Source organism: Orcinus orca, chromosome 2, assembly GCF_937001465.1.
Source record: "Orcinus orca chromosome 2, mOrcOrc1.1, whole genome shotgun sequence".
NCBI lineage: Eukaryota > Metazoa > Chordata > Mammalia > Artiodactyla > Delphinidae > Orcinus > Orcinus orca.
The window spans coordinates 23,890,574-23,911,436 of record NC_064560.1 but is presented as its reverse complement, the minus strand read 5'-3'; the positions used below and the strand labels follow the sequence as shown (position 1 = coordinate 23,911,436).

General features: G+C 38.3%; 1 protein-coding gene across 2 annotated transcripts in view; it reads right to left on the bottom strand.

Annotated features, from left to right (window-relative positions):
• Window positions 1–20,863, bottom strand: part of KIN (Kin17 DNA and RNA binding protein) — a 37,787-nt gene that overhangs the window by 2,267 nt on the left and 14,657 nt on the right. For both annotated transcript variants that reach the window (XM_033409104.2, XM_049705818.1), the window contains 5 exons: window positions 11,903–12,032; window positions 9,691–9,741; window positions 4,866–4,934; window positions 3,956–4,055; window positions 2,373–2,473 (listed from right to left, as the gene is read on the bottom strand). In XM_033409104.2, the coding sequence (XP_033264995.1) occupies window positions 2,373–2,473; window positions 3,956–4,055; window positions 4,866–4,934; window positions 9,691–9,741; window positions 11,903–12,032 (451 nt within the window). The remainder of the gene's footprint in view (window positions 1–2,372; window positions 2,474–3,955; window positions 4,056–4,865; window positions 4,935–9,690; window positions 9,742–11,902; window positions 12,033–20,863) is intronic.

Genomic DNA, 20,863 nt, shown 5'->3' with positions numbered 1-20,863 from the left:
GATGATGACTCTAACCCTGGGCTGAGATTTTAACATTTTTTACCTTCCTTTAAAAAATGCTTTTAAAATGTCTTTCTTTTAATGTACTATAACGATTACATATAAAGGAAATAAGTTCCCAGATAAAGCATGACCCAGTTTGACATCATCAGGTTTAAAGGTCGAAGGTCAATCACACTTCTGTGATAAGAAGGCCAAGCAAGGGATAAAGAAGGGGGCCAGACTTGGGTTAACTAGGCAAGTATCTAAAAAGTTGGGGCTGGTTTTGAACAATTTGTGAGCTATTTAAAAAATCTGCTTAATAAATGTGTAAATTCCAAATCTTATGATACTGATACTAAAATTTAAGATGCCAGAAATAATAAAAATAGGAGAAACCACTCGAAAAGTTCATGTTTTTCAGGGCATTGACTTGGAGAAAACATGCGGACGTAGAGACAAGCTGACCGACATGCACAAACCAGCACAGATATTTTTAATGGAGGCAGGCTGCAAAAGAAGAAGAAAAAACCAAAAAATTTGCATGTGGGTTTCCTCTCCCAAGAGTACACGCTGCTTTGCAATCAACCAGAAAAGCTTTCCCTGCGGATCACCTCCGAGGTTCTATCTCCGTCCGGCTCTGAGAGCGATGAAAGCATTAGAGGGGAAGATGGAGCTGTGGGTTCACAGCAAGGCCGGGAAGAAAGCAGCTCTTGAAAATCATACAGACTGGAAATCAAAGGTGTGGACGGAACCTAGAATATCCTCAACAGTACTGAGTCGTTCTGTTTCCCTTAGATGAAAACGTGAAGCAGGATCTAAGTTGGACAGTATTAGCAAACTAGAAAGTAGAGGAGATTCAACCTGCCAAGGAAATACGAGAGTTTCCAGATCTTATGCTGATTGAATCAGGAAAAAAAAAAAAAACTGATTTAAAAAAGAACTTCAATCTGTTCATGTAGTCAGATTAATAAATTCCCTACTGACAGGTGACATTCCCTGTTCCTTTTTTTCCCCTTAGAGTTTATGTTCGTTGGTGATTAGGTTAGTATTTTCAAGGACAGGGAAAAAATGCTTAATTTACTGAAATGTGATTTCTTTCAAATAAGAACCTAAATGGTTTTTCTAGAAAGCTTTCCTGAGACACATGTTCTCAAACCAGTTCATAGCTGGGCTCAGGGGACCTGAGAACTCCTTAAAGGGAACACATAAAATTTGGCAGTTTATGTGCAGTTTCTTGCAGAGAGCCCAAAACTTTCATCAAACTCTTCAGGAAGTTGATTATTCCCCCAAACACTAAAACTTCCTGTAGTGGAGATGAAAAAGCTTCTCGTTTAGAGATAAAGATACACAGTGCGGTAGCGCAGGGATCTAAAAAGAATTAGGCAGTTAGGAAAGAACATGTTTCAGACCCTTCCTTCTGAAGACAGCTCAGGTCTCACTCAGCCTCATGCACAGACCTGTCAGTGGACCATCAGTTCTAAGTCAACGAACAATTTTACTTAAATGTCAGATTTCTTAAAATCTATTTATTGATCTCTTCTACCTTAAATCCTTTATGAAACAAAGAAGGACATTAAAAAATATTATTGATCTCCGTGCCTTTTCCCCCATTAACTCTGATTATATATTCCCCACTAATCACACTACGGCAGACTGAGTTTTATGTTAGATGTAGGGGGAAAAAACTGGGATACAAAACTATGTGTAATATATACAATGTTATAAAATAGAAAGACTGAAAAAAAACAGACCAAAATGTTAATGGAGGTTATCATTTGCCTGGAGGCTTACGGGCAATTTTAAAAATTATTTGTATTAAATTGTATTTTTCAGCTTTTACCCAAGAGTGCTGCTAGAGACTGAATGTTTGTGTCCCTGTCAAAATTCATTCAGTACATTCAAAATGTGATGGTATTAGGAAGTGGGGTCTTTGGGAAGTGATTAGGTCATGAGGGCAGAGCCCCTGAGAATGCATTAGTGCCCTTAAAAAGGGATCCCAGAGAGCTCCCTTTCCCCTCCCACCATGTGAGGACACATTAACCAGGAAACAGGCCTTCAGCAGACATCGAATCTGCCTGTGCCTTGATCTTGGACTTCCAGCCTCCACAAACGTGAGAAATAGATTTCTGTTGTTTCTAAAGCCACCCCAGTCTATGGTATTTTGTTATAGCAGCCTGAACAGATTAAGACATATAAGGAATTTCTTTTGTAATCAGAAAATAAAAATGCTTTAGTAATGTCAGTCATTAGAGAAAATACGCTTATAGATTTCCAAATAGGAGAGAAGGCAAACAGAAAACCCAAACTTAAAACACCAATCCGATGAAAAAAAACCATAGCACATTTTAAAAGCATTTTGAAATTTCCGTCTTTGTGTAAACTATACTTACGGTTTCAATGACTATAGTAGCTGAAAAAGTCTTCTCATTGATGGATTCTAGGGTACCTTCATTTCCTCTGTAGCCTCCATTTAAAACGAGAATTCTTTTTCCTGTAACAGAAAAGGGTTAACACTTAATACAAAGAAAATGGCCACTTTCTTCTACTTTCTTACAGCCAAATGCAATTACACTGAATCAACATAGTAGAAAACAAAACTCTTCTCTTAGATGTTCTTAACCATTTAATATCTGTATGATGCTACAGTACAGTCTGTAGATATTTTGATTACTGTAACATTACAAGACTCCTCATTTTTTCTACTTATTTGTCAAGGGATGTTTTAATTTTATACCAAGGAGTATAAGGTTCTTGGAGGAGATGCCCAGAGCCCAGAAGTAATCAGAAAAAATTCAGCTTACTTTTAATTTCTCTCTTTTTAAGATCATAAGATGGTTGCTAGTTTCATAAAAGCGTAAATATATGCCTGCTGTTTGGTTGAGCCATTCTATCTCTAAGAATTTTCTCAACAGAAATCATATATCCATACAAAGATCTGTATGTGAATGCTCATACAGCAGGTCTGTTTGTAATGGCCAAGAGCTGTAAACAACCCCAATGTCCATCAGTAGGTGACTGGATAAAGAATCTGGCACATCCACATCATGAAATACTTGGCAATAAAAAGGAATAAAGTGTAGATGCACACAACAACGTGAATGAATCCACAATGAGGTACTTAGGGAAAGAAGCCAGACAGAAACACAGGACACGTGGTATGATTTTATTTATATAAAATTGTAGAAAACTATGAGCTAATCTATAGTCACAGAAGGCAGACTGGTGGTTGCGTGGGGGACGGGGGAGACAGCAGGGAGCGAAGGACTATAAAGGAAACGGAGGAAACTCTGCGGGGTGATGGACACATTTGCTAACTTGATTGTAAGGGTGGTTTTCACGGGAGTATGCATGTGTTGAAAATATCAAATTGTATACTTTATACAGATGCAGTTTATGTTAATTACATCTTACTGAAGCTGAAAAAAAAAGTCCACAATTTCTAATCCATAAAATGAATTTTATTTTATGGAGAAAGAATATAGGATCTGATAAACAGAGGTTTTAGAGACTAACATTATCACTGTGCCAGCAATGATACCACCATGAAGAGTCTGGGTCAGAGGCAAACAACCTAACTACAGAAGCATTTATACTAGATATGCGTAAGACAATTAAGGAAAAGAAAAGGCAAAATAATACTGACTTTTACTTTACCATCTCAAATAGCTAAACAAGTATATTAATAATAATCCTAATATGATTGATTTTATCCAGATATGTCTGTGATTTGCTTCTGGAAAGAAAACAAAGATTCTAGAAAGGGAAAATTTATTTATGCCACAAAATAGCTTTCTCAGAGGACTGGTAAACTACCACCTCACCAAGTCGAACTGGGATCAGTTATATTGGCAGTTATATGTTTCTAAAAAGGAAACTCATACCCAGAACTATCAAGTAACGTCAAAAACTAAGGTTTTAAAGAATGGAATCACTTATTTCGATGGTATATTAAATGGTCTGCAAAAAGATTTACCTGGTGCTGGAATTACTGTTTCTAAATGAGTCTGGTCAAGTTTCAGCTTGTCTCCAGAATCAATCATCTTCACCACAGCGGTGTAATTGTCAATTACTTCCTGCCATGTAAAACCAACACTTTTATAACAGAAGAGACATGTGAACACAAAGTCCAAAGGACAGAAATAAATGTAAACAATGAAATTCTAACCAAAAGGTAAGAGTAACTTGTTTTAAGAGTAACTCCTTGTATCAATGGAGGTTATTTTCTAGATGCCATATATGACCTCAGGCTATGGTTCTTAAAGAATTCAATTCAAAGCTTAGTTAAGGTTTTCATCTGGAAAGAAAAGGCTGGTGACCTTAGAATAAGACTTTAAGAAAGACAATGAGAGGGATAATTCTGTGTCATTTCAAGTACAGTAGGAGGGCAACTTATGCATGCACAAAGGTGGGTGCTAGCATGAAACTATACTCAGGAAAAGCACAAGAAAGAAAAAGACTGGAGCATTGATTTTTTTTAAATTTTAAAATCCTAGAGCAATCAAAAGATAAGTCTCTCAGGCAAACCACAAGGAAGTCCTCCTTGGAACTCTGGGGCACTATTACATTGCCCGTCATTAACAAAGGGAATGTACCTTACTTACTAGCAAGGTGCGCTCACTGAATTTTTTAAGAGGTGCCGATGGGATTTCATACATACCATTTGCTCTAGTAAGAAAGCCGACCAAAGTTAAGTATAAACTATGGTTGGAAATGAAATATTTCTCCAACCGTTGGGAAGTCAGCCTTCCTTTCATGGAACCATCGAGAACCTTAGACACACTGCTTCTGTTACTAGGACTTGATTTTTAAGGAGAATCAAAATGGCTTTACTCAGCCACACGCCAGCTCCTTCACCAAATTCCGTCATAACTCCATGTTCTTACCTTAACAATCCCCTTTTTCTTATGATACTTCTCTCCAAGTTTTTTGGTTATAATTTTCACTACAATTTCCTGGAAAATAAGAAAAAAATAAAGATGGAGGGAATGATATAAATTATCTTTCCTCTTTTGATCCTTCATTTTAAACATTTTCACCAAAAATCATAGTAAAATGTTAACTGCTTTGCTAAATAAGACATTTTGGAGTTGGAAGTCTTCCCAACGATGGCAGAACATTTCCTTAGTAATCTTTCATTCCTTCTGTCTCTTTTTATTCAACACAGTTGGTTACCAAGAGGAAAAAACGCGTATCTCATGGCTGATTTCCATAGTGAAGGTTTCCTGAAATCTAGGACTTTCATCCACCAATCTCAACTCTATTAATCCAGGTCTTTCATAGAGAGCTTCTTTCTTTCTCTCCATTCAAGGAAGAAAAAATGCCAAGGATGTTATATGTTGACATTCACCGCTGACAAAAAAACTCAAGAGAGCAGGAGTCTCATTGGGAACTGCAAGCAACGGAGGCTTTGAGCTAAAGCACGACACTTTCCACAATGCTCTTTTCTCACGATGTTGCTCTGGATTTTTGGTAAGACTGGACTCCTCCAGACTAGCTCCAGCTAAAAGCATCGCTCTTCTGAGCATCTAGTTCTCAACGGGAGAGAAATCTGAGTTTATTTCATATTAATGCATTCTCAGTTTGCTTCCTTATCATTGTTTTCCTGATTTCAATTGGCTAATGGCTGACCATAAAAATTAAATCACCTGACTTAATTCCAGATTCACTACAACAATTCTGTATTTGCTACTTCAAGTGGATACAGCAGAAGTACTAGATGGTCACAAGTACTTCAATAAGCCAGGCTAAACATTACATTAACAAAAACCTAGTAAGGACTTTGGGGGAGAATATTTAACAGCAGAAAAATATGTTTAAGAGAAGGCTTGAATGTTCTTATTCTTAAGCCAGTATTCTATTAAGACTTTCTCAATGAAGCCATATAATACCAACAGCTTCTCTGATTTCTGGGTTAAATTTCTCAAAGGCCCTCATGGGTACACACACTTATAATTTAAACATAATTCATTACTTCATTGTACTATTGACACTTGCTCATAGCACATCTGTCAAAACTTTCTTTTCTGAGTTTAAAAACTAAAGCTCTCCAATCCATCTCTGTGGGCTGCTGGTTATTTTAACACACATACTGCCCGTTTCAAAATGAGACACACTGAGTCACTGGATCCCTGTTGGCTTTTTTTTTTTTTTTTTTTTTTTTTTTGCGGTACGCGGGCCTCTCACTGTTGGGGTCTCTCCCGTTGCGGAGCACAGGCTCTGGACGCGCAGGCTCAGCGGCCATGGCTCACGGGCCCAGGCGCTCCGCGGCATGTGGGATCTTCCCAGACTGGGGCACGAACCTGTGTCCCCTGCATCGGCAGGCAGACTCTCAACCACTGCGCCACCAGGGAAGCCCTGATCTTCACTTTTAATGTAACATTCTCCAAGAGGAGCTAGGAAGAAAATCTGAATAATTTACTATACTGGAAGATTATCAAACTGAAAATAAAATTTTATTAAAACTATTGTCAATGCAGGGACTTCCCTGGTGGTCCAGTGGTTAAAGACTTCACCTTCCAATGCAGGGGGTGTGGGTTCAATTCCTGGTTGGGGAAGTAAGATCCCACATGCCTTGTGGTCAAAAAACCAGGGCGTAAAACAGAAGCAATATTGTAAGGAGTGCAATAAAGACTTTAAAAATGGTCCACATTAAAAAAAAAAATCTTAAAAAAAAAAAGTATTGTGAATGGGAAGAGAACTTTTGGACTAACTAAAAATGCTTTTTTTTTTTTTTGCTTTTGGTTTGTTTTCTTTTTCCTTTAAACCAATGGTTCTGAACAAAGGTGATTCTAAACATGAGAATCACCGAGGTGATTAGTGAAAATAGCCATTTCACCCCAGGAGACTGGATAGTGGTAGTATTGAAGCATATCTATCTTGGAAAGAAATGGTCTAAATTTTTTTGAATTGTGCTCTGGTTAAGAACTACTGCTCTAAGCAAAATTCTTGATTACACTTTCATAAACAATATATGAAACTATTAATATCAAATGCTAGCTACTCGGACAGGGAAAGCAAACAAAATAATTCATAGATGGTTACCTCTCTCTAGGTCCTTCCTTTTCTAATCTTCACCCAGACTTCTACTCAGAGACGGAAGTCAGGGAGACTAATGCATCCCAGGAAGTACTGTTTATTAGGGCAGAGTACAACCTAGTGAATCTGACTGCCAGGGAAATCCTAGCTCACCACTTTCTAAATGACCTTGTGGGAATTACTCAAATAATCTATACCTCAGTTGTCTCACCTATCAAAAGGGAATAATAACAGTAATTACCTTGTAGGGCTGATATGAGAATTAACTGAAATAATTCATATGAAGCACTTTTTTTTTAATAGTTTTTCTTTTCTTTTTTTTAATTGAAGTATAGTTGATTTACAATGTTGTGTTAGTTTCAGGTGTACACCACAGTGATTCAGTTATATGTATATGTTTATCTATTCTTTTTCAGATTCTTTTCCCTTATAGGTTATTAAAAAATATTGAGTATAGTTCCCTGTGCTATACCGTAGGTCCTTGTTGGTTATCTGTTTTATACATAATAGTGTGTAACTGATAATCCCAAACTCCTAATTTATCCCCTCCCTACCCCCTGCCTTTCCCCTTTGGTAACCATAAGTTTGTTTTCCATGTCAGTGGGTCTATTTCTGTTTTGTAAAGAAGCTCATTTGTATCTTTTTTTTTTTAGATTCCACATATAAGCAATATCATATGATATTTGTCTTTCTCTGTCTGGTTTATGAAGTACTTATTTTCTATTTAATACAGCAAGGATTTTCATTTTACATAACTTATTTCATGATCTTTCATGTGGTCACCAGGCAAATGTTTCCCATTGTATAAGAACATAAACTAAGACATGGAAACAAAATTATTTTTAAGCTAGTGAGGGAATAACTATGAAGATTTAAATTAGAACTTTATGCTTTTTGATCTTCAAGATCATTATTAATAATAATAATAAATCAGAAATTTTCAAATCAGAAATTACCCAAATAATTACTTTTCACTCTTGTGTTATTGATCAAGCCAGCTCCCTTAAGGATAACTAAGATACCCTGAAGGTTTTATGAAAACTTCATATTCCAGTAAGTTCAAAACCGAGCAGCAATAAATAAAAAATATTTAAAGTACTGAAATGTTTAAAAATTATTATGCAATTGTTATCTTAAAAGAACAAGAAATAAAGTGAAATAAGTCACAGAAAGATAAAAACTATGACATCATTTATATGTGGAATCTAAAAAATACAACAAACTAGTGAATACAACAAAAAAGAAGCAGACTCACAAATATAGAGAACAAATTAGTGGTTACCAATGGGGAGAGGGAAGTGGAGAGGGGCAATAAAGGGATGAGGGAAAAAAAAGTTATTATGGGCTTACATGAAATCATGTGTGTGAAACTTTTGAAAACTGGAAAGCACTACAGAATTTAAAGAATCTTTCCTTCAATAAAAAAAATTTTTTAAAGACTTTAGTAAATTAGATTAAGAAAAAACGAAAAAAGACAGAAGAAGCAATAATAAAAAAGCAATAAAAAACAAATCTTTCCTTGAACTTATATAATTAAAACGTGTTTTTAGAAAAGGGAACCCTGTTGCACTGCTGGTGGGTATGTAAATTGATACAGCCACTATGGAGAACAGTATGGAGGTTCCTTAAAAAAACTAAAAATAGAACTACCATATGACCCAGCAATCCCACTACTGGGCATATACCCTGAGAAAACCATAATTCAAAAAGAGTCAGGTACCACAATGTTCATTGCAGCTCTATTTACAATAGCCAGGACATGGAAGCAACCTAAGTGTCCATCAACAGATGAATGGATAAAGAAGATGTGGCACGTATATATAATGGAATATTACTCAGCCATAAAAAGAAACGAAATTGAGTTATTTGTAGTGAGGTGGATGGACCTAGAGTCTGTCCTACAGAGTGAAGTAAGTCAGAAAGAGAAAAATAAATACCGTATGCTAACACATATATATGGAATCTAAAAAAAAAAAAAATTGGTTATGAAGAACCTAGGGGCAGGATGGGAATAAAGACACAGACCTACTAGAGAATGGACTTGGGGACATGGGGAGGAAGAAGGGTAAGCTGGGACAAAGTGAGAGAGTGGCATGGACATATACATACTACCAAATGTAAAATAGATAGCTAGTGGGAAGCAGCGGCATAGCACAGGGAGATCAGCTCGGTGCTTTGTGACCACCTAGAGGGGTGGGATAGGGAGGGTTGGAGGGAGGGAGGGAGACACAAGAGGGAAGAGATATGGGGATATATGTATATGTATAGCTGATTCACTTTGTTATAAAGCAGAAACTAACACACCATTGTAAAGCAATTATACGCCAATAAAGATGTTAAAGAAAAAAAAAAAGCTGTTTTTACAACAAAGTACCTAACTGGGCATTCTTATAGCAAAAACTGAAAATAATTCCAGGCTTAAATTCAAATTTGTCCATACACAAATTTGGCATTAAACTCAAGAAACATTACTGGTCCATGAACATGAAGTAACCCTCTAATAACAATATAACAAATACTTACAGAGTAGATGCAAAGACAAGTCATTAAAGTTATAAATCTATCTACAGAATTTACAGATATTTAAGAAATTTAGTCATTTATACCAAATGCTATTTAAATCATTTGCTTAAAAGCACATTTAGAAGTAAGAAGCCCCAGCGGGATACGTACAGGCTGGAGCCAGTAATCTGTTCGGGCAGCTCTTTTCTTCTCCTCTTCAATCTGGAGGACGCATGAGACATTCATAAAATTACCTCTTTAAAATCCTCAATTTATTTCAAATAACATTCCTTTTAGCAAAAGAACACCATAAAACACACTTCACAGAAGATCGATATAATTTGCAATCTCTGATAAACACAAACCTTTTTTTGCAATTAGTTTTTGATTGAAAAAAAAAGCAACCTGGATTTAGGAAAATAAGTGATAGGCAAGTCAACTGACCAAGAAGATAAACGTAAACAACCTCTATTGAGTCAATACTGCAACGCCACCTGCCAGCATTACTCTGCCCTATCCCTGCTTCCTCCCCTGGACTGTCATGCGCTGGAAAACAAGTGATGTATTCAGGGGGCAAAAACATAACTCTTACAGACCAATTCAGCACAGCATAGTTGGGTATACAGATTGATGGCAAAGAGGAGCTTCCCTGTTTGATAAGGATAATAAAGACTGTGAATGGAGGGGAAGAAAAACACAACCAGGAGAGAAGTAAATGAAAGGGTGACCAAAAGGAAAACGTGCTGACCAGCTGACCTGGCTGTATCTCACACCTTTTTTTTCTCAACTGCTCAGTTAACCCTAAGTACCTACTTTCAAAGGGACTGAACAATGTCGCTCTTTGGTTGATTCAAAACCTCATCTTAATTCCTCCAACTTTCCAATATGAACAAAAAATATTCTAAACTTGGCATGGTTATATTCTAAGCAGGTAGATCTGGCTTTCCATTTTACTTTGAATTAAATCAAAATGGCTTATAGGACCTCTGTGGTGTTGCCCCTGTTTCTCTCTCCAACCTCAAATGCCACCACTCTTGTGCTTACCATGCTCTAGTCACCTGGATCTTCCCTTTGGATGCTGAGCTAGAGATCTCCCCTGCCCTAGTGGGGGAACAAGCTATCTCCCCACTCCCTGCCCTCAGACCTCCTCAGCACATAGCATTTTGTAATTACTTATCCACTGGTTCACTTGGTCATGGAATGCCTCCTTCACTAGGGTGAAAGTTCTATGACATGCAGGGACTGTGTTTTTCTCCCTACTCTACACATGCAGGACCTCACATGATGCCCAGCACGTAACAGCAACTCAGTATCTGCTGAATGATCGAATGACTACATCTCACAGCGTACACACGTTATATTATACTTTAAGCTTTTCTAACTGTCCTGCATTGTGTGAGGACTCAGTAACAGGGAAGACCAAACAGTTACTCCCATCCCTTGACAAATGAAGAAAAGGAATGAGGAGACCAGAGGAAATGATGTTACAGGGAAAAACGTTAGCTTCTTGTACCCATTTATTCTTTCTCTTCGCCTTTTCTACTTATTTCATAAATTTATTGATAAGGGAAGGTGATGTGTTGGAAGGGAGAAAGGAATACTTAGGAATATATTAAGAACCTTCTGCAGAACGGCTCTAGAATCTCAGGTAAATTTAGAGCAAAAGTATAGCCCTAGATCCAGGTAATCATAGGTTTTCACTGATTCATCATATAAACTTGGCCATCAGGTTAAATCACATTAAAAATATGTCAGAGGGCTTCCCTGGTGGCGCAGTGGTTGAGAGTCCGCCTGCCGATGCAGGGGACACGGGTTCGTGCCCCGGTCTGGGAAGATCCCACATGCCGCGGAGCGGCTGGGCCCGTGAGCCATGGCCACTGAGCCTGCGCATCCGGAGGCTGTGCTCCGCAGTGGGAGAGGCCACAACAGTGAGAGGCCCGCGTACCGCGAAAAAAAAAAAAAATAATGTCAGAGCTTTCTCTCCCGGGTAGGAGGTGGTAAGTGGAAGTCAGAGGCAACAGGAGAGCCCAGGTTGGTGGGGGCATCCATGGAGGATGCCAATTTCACGAAGCCACCAAAGGCGAGCAGAGCTTTCATCTCTGGCTTCAATTACCACTGAGGTTCTCCTAAACTAACTCTATTGACCATAATTTCATGGAGTGTTTTGAAGACAGCACTTGAGGCAAGAAAATAAACGTATCTAAGGAGGTTCCAGCCTCATTCAGATGGAACTACACCTACGCTCTTTTTTCCTAACCTGGTATGAGCACATTTTTCTCACTTTATATTAATCTCATAATTGGTGAAACTATTTAACTTTCCTTGGTTGGAATCACATCCTTCCCCTAACAGCTAGAGTTGACAAGCACTTCATAAAGCGTACCTCCATGATTTCATCGAGTGCAGATTTCTTCTTCTTCTTTTCTTTTGACTGAGCTGAGCTCTGGGAAGATTCCTTCCGTTTCACCGATGCTGCGTTCCCTACTGTCTTCAGAGCACTTGGTCCCAAAGAACTGATGGGAAGAGGAACCGTGCTGTTAACAAAAACTGTGCAAAGACGCAGGCTTTATATAATGTGCAAAAGGAACAACACAGAAGAAATCTGTTATATGGTTAGCTTCCAACAGATTAGTCAAAACTACAAAGGGCGTGTCTATCACTTACAGGACCGGGAGCACCATGAGAAAATGGAACCCTTCCTGTCCCCCCACCTTCAGCTAGTGCCACTCTATCAGTGTGGCTGAGTGACGGGTGACAGCATTGGCTTCAGGGTTGGGGCCACCAGGGTTTGATCCTACTTCTGCTGGGACCTTGAGCAATTAACTTTTCTAAGCCTCATTTCCTCACATATAAACGGGGGTAGTAATGTGACCCAACTCTAGCTCGACCGGCAGGATTAAGTGAGATGTTTGTAAAACAGCTGGTAGAAGTCCAGCACATTGTTATCAGTTCTATTTCTTTAAAGCAAAGATCTCAACATCCAATTAAAATTTTTTTTATCGTTCCCAATTGCCTAACATCGTCAGTGTACATTCTACATTTCTGAGTGTCATCATAAAATTGTCACCACAGGTCCCAGAATGCCATCCCTGATTTATTACGTATACTTGTCATTCTGAACAATCTGCTATTGACTGAGCCATGCCCTGTGCTTCAAGCTTTTGCAAATCTGCACATGCCTCTTTTATACCTAAAATAGTCTCTCCATTTATCTCCATTTGTTAAACTTCTTTAAGATCCATTCTTCATGAGGCTTCTTGGAATTTGCTGTTTTTGAACCGCCATAGCACTTTGGGGCAGGCATCCCACTCCACCTGGTATGTAATCATTTGTATATATGACTCCTCTCTCACAGTAGGGGAGAGAATATATATATCCACATATATATATATATATTTTTTTTTTTCCCGCCTGTAAAGTAGCAGTAACTATCTTGTGACTCAGATAAAATAGATGCTCCATTAATATTTGCTGACTCACTGAATATTATCAGTCTAATTATTTAATTTGTCATACTTGTAAAATACAAAGAACACATATTTGCACAAAGCTACCATGGAAACAAGAAAAAAAGCGTGATTATAGAAAATACAGTAGAGTTAATATTTTCCACTCTTTGGACCTTTTCCTTTAGGCATTTAAAGGCAGCATTAGCTTTATTAGCAGCCGGACGACTGTAAGGACTCCCAGTGGAGCCTGCAGTCAACTGAAATCCCTGCTTCTTATATGGGGAGGCTGCAGGTCAGGACTCCCACACTCTGTCTTCATGGAAGCCATTCTCTCTTTATCTAACTGGAAGGCTTTAAATTTACCCTTGCGATATTTCACTTACTAGGTTTTGTCCCATAATTCAATCCTCTGACATATTTTTAAGTTCTAAGGTTTGTGACAACTGTAAATAATATACATTGGTTGTGAACAGATTAAGTCCAAATAAAGATAGACTCTTCAACATGCTACTCAAAATAAATATTCTTTAGAGTTAAATGTACTTTGAGCTAGGAATCCACTGAATTTAGCAATAATTCCAGATCATAAACAACCACAATATGTCTATATAACGGGCACTAATAATCCCAGCAGAAGGATTACGTGGCTATTTTGGGGTCTAGTAATTACTTCTTCCTTACATATTCACAAACCACCTATTTCCTACTATAATCACTAGGAAAAGCTAGCTACTATTGTGTTCTGAAGATTTTTCTCCACTTTTAGAAAAAACATTTGCTTATTCTTCTGCTTTCTGCATCTTCTCACATTCTCCGTGATTCCTCAAATTTTATCAACAGTGAGTCGTCAAACACATCTATAAATTACTCAATATTTTGGTATTTGTTTCAGCTTGGAAATTTAACCCAATTTAAAAATGGACAATAGACAATTCTCCAAAGATCTATAAATGGCCAGAAAGCACATGAAAAGATGCTTAACATCGCTAATCATTCGGAAACTGCAAATCAAAACCACAATGAAATACTACCCACACTCATTAGGATTGCTATTATAAAAAATTACAGAAAATAACAAGCACTGGCAAGTGTGTGGAGAAACTGGAACCCTTGTGTAATTGCTGGTGGGAATGTAAAATACTGCAGCTGCTGTGCAAAACCTTTTAAAAGTTAAACACAGAATTACCATACAATCCAGCAATTCCACTTCCAGGTAAATACCCAAAGGAATTGAAAGCAGGGACTTGAACAGGTATCTGGACGCCGATGTTCGGAAGAGCATTAATCACAAGAGCCAAAAGGTAAAAACAACTCAAATGTTCACTGACAGATGAATGGATAAACAAACTGTGGTCTATATATACAGTGGGGTATTATTCAGATTAAAAAGGAACGAAATTCTGATCCATGCCACAACATGGAGAAAGCCCGAAGAGCTTATGCTTATGCTTATGCTTATGAAAGAAGCCAGACACAAAAGGACAAACGCGGTATGATTCCACTCAAATGAGGTAGTCAAATTCATAAAGACAGAAGAGTAGAACAGAGGTAACCGGGGGCTAAGGGGAAGTGTCGTGGGGAGTTACTTTTTAGTGGGCTCAGAGTTTCAGTTTTGGATGATGAAAAGATCTGGAGATGGATACCGGCGATGGTTGCACAACAATGTGAATCTACTTAATGCCACTGAATCGTATACTTAAAGATGGTTAAAATATACATAACATATGTTATGTATATTTCACCACACAAGAAAACTAAACTGAATGGGAAAAATAAAGTTTTCTATTTAGCAAATGTATTCAGCATTACTAAATGATTAAAATGTGAGAATCATCGGGAATAAGAAGATGAACAGAACAGCCCATCAGGATCTCATGATGTAGTGGGAGAACAGATACGGAGGGCATTGCACGGAGAGAGAGCAGTAGATGCAAGCGAGGGTGAGACCACAGAGTGCGTAGGAGACAAATGGCTTAGCAGAGCCGCGGTGCAGATGGCAGGTGGTACGCCTGTAAACGTAACTAGAGGTTATTATATAGACGACGGCTTAAATTGCTGAAAGTCTTTAACAAGAGAAAGACATGGTAAGATTTGACGTTCAGAAAGATCCTTTCTGCTTGTGATATCAAGAGTCTCTTAGAGGGACTTCTCTGGTGGCAGAGTGGTTAAGAATCTGCCTGCCAACATAGGGAACACGGGTTCAATCCCTGGTCCGGGAAGATCCCATGTGCCGCGGAGCAACTGAGCCCATGCACCACAACTACTGAGCCGGCGTGCCACAACTACGGAAGCCTGCGCACCTAAAGCCCGTGCTCCACAACAAGAGAAGCCACCACAATGAGAAGCCCACGCGCCACAACGAAGAGTAGCCCCCGCGCACAGCAATGAAGATCCAACACAGCCAAAAATTAATTAATTAAATTTTAGAAAAGAAGCTCTTAGAGCTAAAATGAATAAATGAAAAATATAAAGAATGTTGATGAGACATGATGAAGGACAGTATTCTAAAAGATTAATAAAGCGGATAATAAATTTGAATACCTCGTTGAAAAGAATATTCTAGAAAAACAAAAATTATACAAATGATAAAAATTGAGGGCTTTTCTCGTGGCACAGTAGTTGAGAGTCCGCCTGCCGATGCAGGGGACACGGGTTCATGCCTCAGTCCGGGAAGATCCCACATGCCGCGGAGCGGCTAGGCCTGTGAGCCATGGCTGCTGAACCTGTGCGTCCGGAGCCTGTGCTCCGCAACGGGAGAGGCCACAACAGTGAGAGGCTCACATGCCGAAGAAAAAAAAAAACAGAAAATAGGCAATTTGTTTCCAGCTTTGCTTTGTATGATAATCTTACACCAGCTGCTGTACCAATAATGCCCCTCCAGCCCAAAAAAAGATTCTAGTAGAAAGGTAAGAGATTGAGACAGGGTCAAATGAGGTTAAAATCAAGGCAGGAAATGAACAGTAGCAGACTGGAAATGGAACAGAAGTCTTCTAGAACAGCCCTAGGATTCTTCTTTCAGTAACTGGAGTGAGCATGTGTGCAATTAAGAGACAGGGAAGCCACCCCGAAGTGGAGTTACTGAGCTGATGAGTTGTAGCCCAGGCAGTGTTATTCATGTGTATGAACACAGCTGGAATCTTCATTAGTTACCTGTCAGACCGGGCCCAGTGCCAAGCCTTCCTGGAGACACGGAGGTGTGTGGAGGCCAGGCTGTGCCTGGAGACGGAAAACCAAAGACAGCGTGTGGCTGACAGGGTCTTGGTGCCCCGGCTGGGTGTCAGGCCTGAGCCTCTGAGGTAGGAGAGCCGAGTTCAGGACTTTGGTCCACCAGAGACCTCCCGGCCCCATGTAATCTCTATAGGCGAGAGCTCTCCCAGAGATCTCCGTCTCAACGCTAAGACCCAGCTCAACTCAACGACCCACAAGCTCCAGTGCTGGACACCCCATGCCAAACAACTAGAAACACAGGAACACAACCCCACCCATTATCAGAGAGGCTGCCTAAAATCATAATAAGTTCACAGACACCTCAAAACACACCACCGGATACAGTCCTGCCCACCAAAAGACAAGATCCAGCCTCATCCACCAGTACACAGGAACCAGTCGCCTCCACCAGGAAACCTACACAAGCCACTGAGCCAACCTTCCCCACTGGGGGCAGACACCAAAAACAACGGGAACTACTCATCTGTAGCCTGTGAAAAGGAGACCCCAAACACAGTAATTTAAGCAAAATGAGAAAACACAGAAATATGCAGCAGATGAAGGAGCAAAGTAAAAAACCACCAGATGAAACAAATGAAGAGGAAATAGGCAGTCTACCTGAATAAGAATTCAGACTACTCATAGTAAAGATGATCCAAAATCTTTGAAATAGAATGGAGAAAATACAAGAACTGTTTAACAAGGAACTAGAAGAACTAAAGAGCAAACAAACAATGATGAACAACTCAATAAAGGAAATTAAAAATTCTTTACAAGGAATCAATAGCAGAATAACTGAGGCAGAAGAACGGATAACTGACCAGGAAGATAAAATAGTGGAAATAACTACTGCAGAGCAGAATAAAGAAAAAAGAATGAAACGAATTGAGGACAGTCTCAGAGACCTCTGGGACAACATTAAAAGCACCAATGTTTGAATTATAGGGGTCCCAGAAGAAGAAGAGAAAAAGAAAGGGACTGAGAAAATATATGAAGAGATTATAGTTGAAAAGTTCCCTAATATGAGAAAGGAAATACTCAATCAAGTCCAGGAAGTGCAGAGTCGCACACAGGATAAGTCCAAGGAGAAACACGCCAAGACACATATTAATCAAACTATCAAAAATTAAATACAAAGAAAAAATATTAAAAGCAGCAAGGGAAAAGCAACAAATAACATACAAGGGAATCCCCATAAGGTCAACAGCTGATTTTTCAGCAGAAACTCTGCAGGCCAGAAGGGAGTGGCTGGACATATTTGAAGTGATGAGAGAGAAAAACCTACAACCAAGATTACTCTACCCAGCAAGGATCTCATTTACATTTGACAGAGAAATTAAAACCTTTACAGACAAGCAAAAGCTAAGAAAATTCAGCACCACCAAACCAGCTTTAAAACAAATGTTAAAGGAACTTCTTTAGGCAGGAAACACAAGAGAAGGAAAATACCTACCAAAAAAACCCCAAAACAATTAAGAAAATGGTAATAGGAATATACATATTGATAACTACCTTAAATGTAAATGGATTAAATGCTCCAACCAAAAACATAGGCTGGCTGAATGGATACAAAAACAACACCAATATATATGCTGTCTACAACAGACCCACTTCAGACCTAGGGACACATACAGACTGAAAGTGAGGGGCGAGAAAAAGATATTCCATGCAAATGGAAATCACAAGAAAGCTGGAGTAGCAATTCTCATTATCAGAAAAAACAGACTTTAAATAAAGACTATTACAAGAGACAAAGAAGGACATTACATAATGATCAAGGGATCAACCAAAGAAGAAGATATAACAATGGTAAATATTTATGCACCCAACATAGGAGCACCTCAATACATAAGGCAAATTCTAACAGCCATAAAAGGGGAAATCAACAGTAGCACAATAATAGTAGGGGACTATAACACCCCACCTTCACCAATGGACAGATCATCCAAAATGAAAATAAATAAGGAAACACAAGCTTTAAATGACACATTAAACAAGATGGACTTAACTAATATTTATAGGACATTTTATCCAAAAACAAAAGAATACACTTTTTTCTCAAGTGCTCATGGAACATTCTCCAGGACAGATCATATCTTGGGTCACAAATCAAGCCTTGGTAAACTTAAGAAAATTGAAATCGTATCAAGTATCTTTTCAAACCACAATACTATGAGACTAGATATCAATAACAGGAAAAAAAACCTGTAAAAAATACAAACACATGGAGGCTAAACAATACACTACTAAATAACCAAGAGATCACTGAAGAAATCAAAGAGGAAATCAAAAAATACCTAGAAACAAATGACAATGAAAACACAACATCCCAAAACTATGGGATGCAGCAAAAGCAGTTCTAAGAAGGAAGTTTACAGCAACACAATCCTATCTCAAGAAACAAGAAAAACCTCAAATAAACAACCTAACCTTACACCTAAAGCAATTAGAGAAAGAAAAACAAAAAACCCCCAAGGTTAGCAGAAGGAAAGAAATCATAAAGATCGGATCAGAAATAAATGAAAAGATATGATGGAAACAATCACAAAGATCAATAAAACTAAAAGCTGGTTCTTTGAGAAGATAAACAAAATTGATAAACCATCAGCCAGACTCTTCTAGGAAAGAAGGGAGAAGACTCAAATCAACAGAATTAGAAATGAAAAAGGAGAAGTAACAACTGACACTGCAGAAATGCAAAGGATCATGAGAGCTTACTGCAAGCAACTATATGCCAATAAAATGGACAACCTGGAAGAAATGGAGAAATTCTTAGAAAAGCACAACCTTCTGAGACTGAACCAGGAATAAATAGAAAATATAAACAGACCAATCACAAGCACTTAAATTGAAACTGTGATTAAAAATCTTCCAAAGACAAAAGCCCAGGACCACATGGCTTCACAGGCAAATTCTATCAAAGATTTAGAGAAGAGCTAACACTTATCCTTCTCAGACTCTTCCAAAATATAGCAGAGGGAGGAACACTGCCAAACTCATTCTCTGAGGCCACCATCACCCTGATACCAAAACCAAAGATGTCACAAAAAAAGAAAACTACAGGCCAATATCACTGATGAATACAGATGCAAAAATCCTCAACAAAATACTAGGAAACAGAAACCAACAGCACATTAAAAGGATCATACAGCATGATCAAGTGGCGTTTATCCCAGGAATGCAAGGATTCTTCAATATACACAAATGAATCAATGTGATACACCATATTAATAAACTGAAGGAGAAAAACCATATGATCATCTCAATAGATGCAGAAAAAGCTTTTGACAAAATTCAACACCCATTTATGATCAAAACTCTCCAGAAAGTAGACATAGAGGGAACTTACCTCAACATAATAAAGGCCATATATGACAAACCCATAGCCAACATCATTCTCAATGGTGAAAAACTGAAACCATTTCCACTAAGATCAGGAACAAGACAAGGTTGCCCACTCTCACTGCTACTATTCAACTTAGTTTTGGAAGTTTTAGCCACAGCAATCAGAGAAGAAAAAGAAATAAAAGGAATCCAAATCAGAAAAGAAGAAGTAAAACCGTCACTGTTTGCAGATGACATGATACTATACACAGAGAATCCTAAAGATGCCACCAGAAAACTACTAGAGCTAATCAATGAATTTGGTAAAGGAGCAGGATACAAAATTAATGCACAGCAATCCCTTGCATTCCTATACACTAATGATGAAAAATCTGAAAGAGAAATTACGGAAACACTCCCATTTACCATTGCAACAAAAAGAATAAAATACCTAGGAATAAACCTACCTAAGGAGGCAAAAGACCTGTATGCAGAAAACTATATGACACTGGTGAAAGAAATTAAAGATGATACAAACAGATGAAGAGATATACCATGTTCTTGGATTGGAAGAATCAACATTGGGAAAATGACTATACTACCCAAAACAATCTACAGATTCAATGCAATTCCTATCAAACTACCAATGCCATTTTTCACAGAACTAGAACAAAAATTTTCACAATTTGTATGGAAACACAAAAGACCCTGAATAGCCAGAGAAATCTTGGGAAAGAAAAATGGAGCTGGAGGAATCAGGCTCCCTGACTTCAGACTATACTACAAAGCTACAGTAATCAAGACAGTATGGTACTGGCACAAAAACAGAAGTATAGATCAATGGAACAGGATAGAAAGCCCAGAGATAAACCCACACACATATGGTCACCTTACCTTTGATAAAGGAGGCAAGAATATACAATAGAGAAAAGACAGCCTCCTTAATAAGTGGTGCTGGGAAAACTGGACAGCTACATGTAAAAGAATTAAATTAGAACACTCCCTAACACCATACACAAAAATAAACTCAAAATGGACTAAAGACCTAAATGTAAGGCCAGTCACTATAAAACTCTTAGAGGAAAACATACGCAGAACACTCTACAACATAAATCACAGCAAGATCCTTTTTGACCCACCTCCTAGAGAAATGGAAATAAAAACAAAAATAAACAAATGGGACCTAATGAAACTTAAAAGCTTTTGCACAGCAAAGGAAACCATAAACAAGATGAAAAGACAACTCTCAGAATGGGAGAAAATATTTGCAAGCGCAGCAACTGACAAAGGATTAATCTCCAAAATATACAAGCAGCTCATGCAGCTCAATATCAAAAAAAAAAAACCAACCCAATCCAAAAATG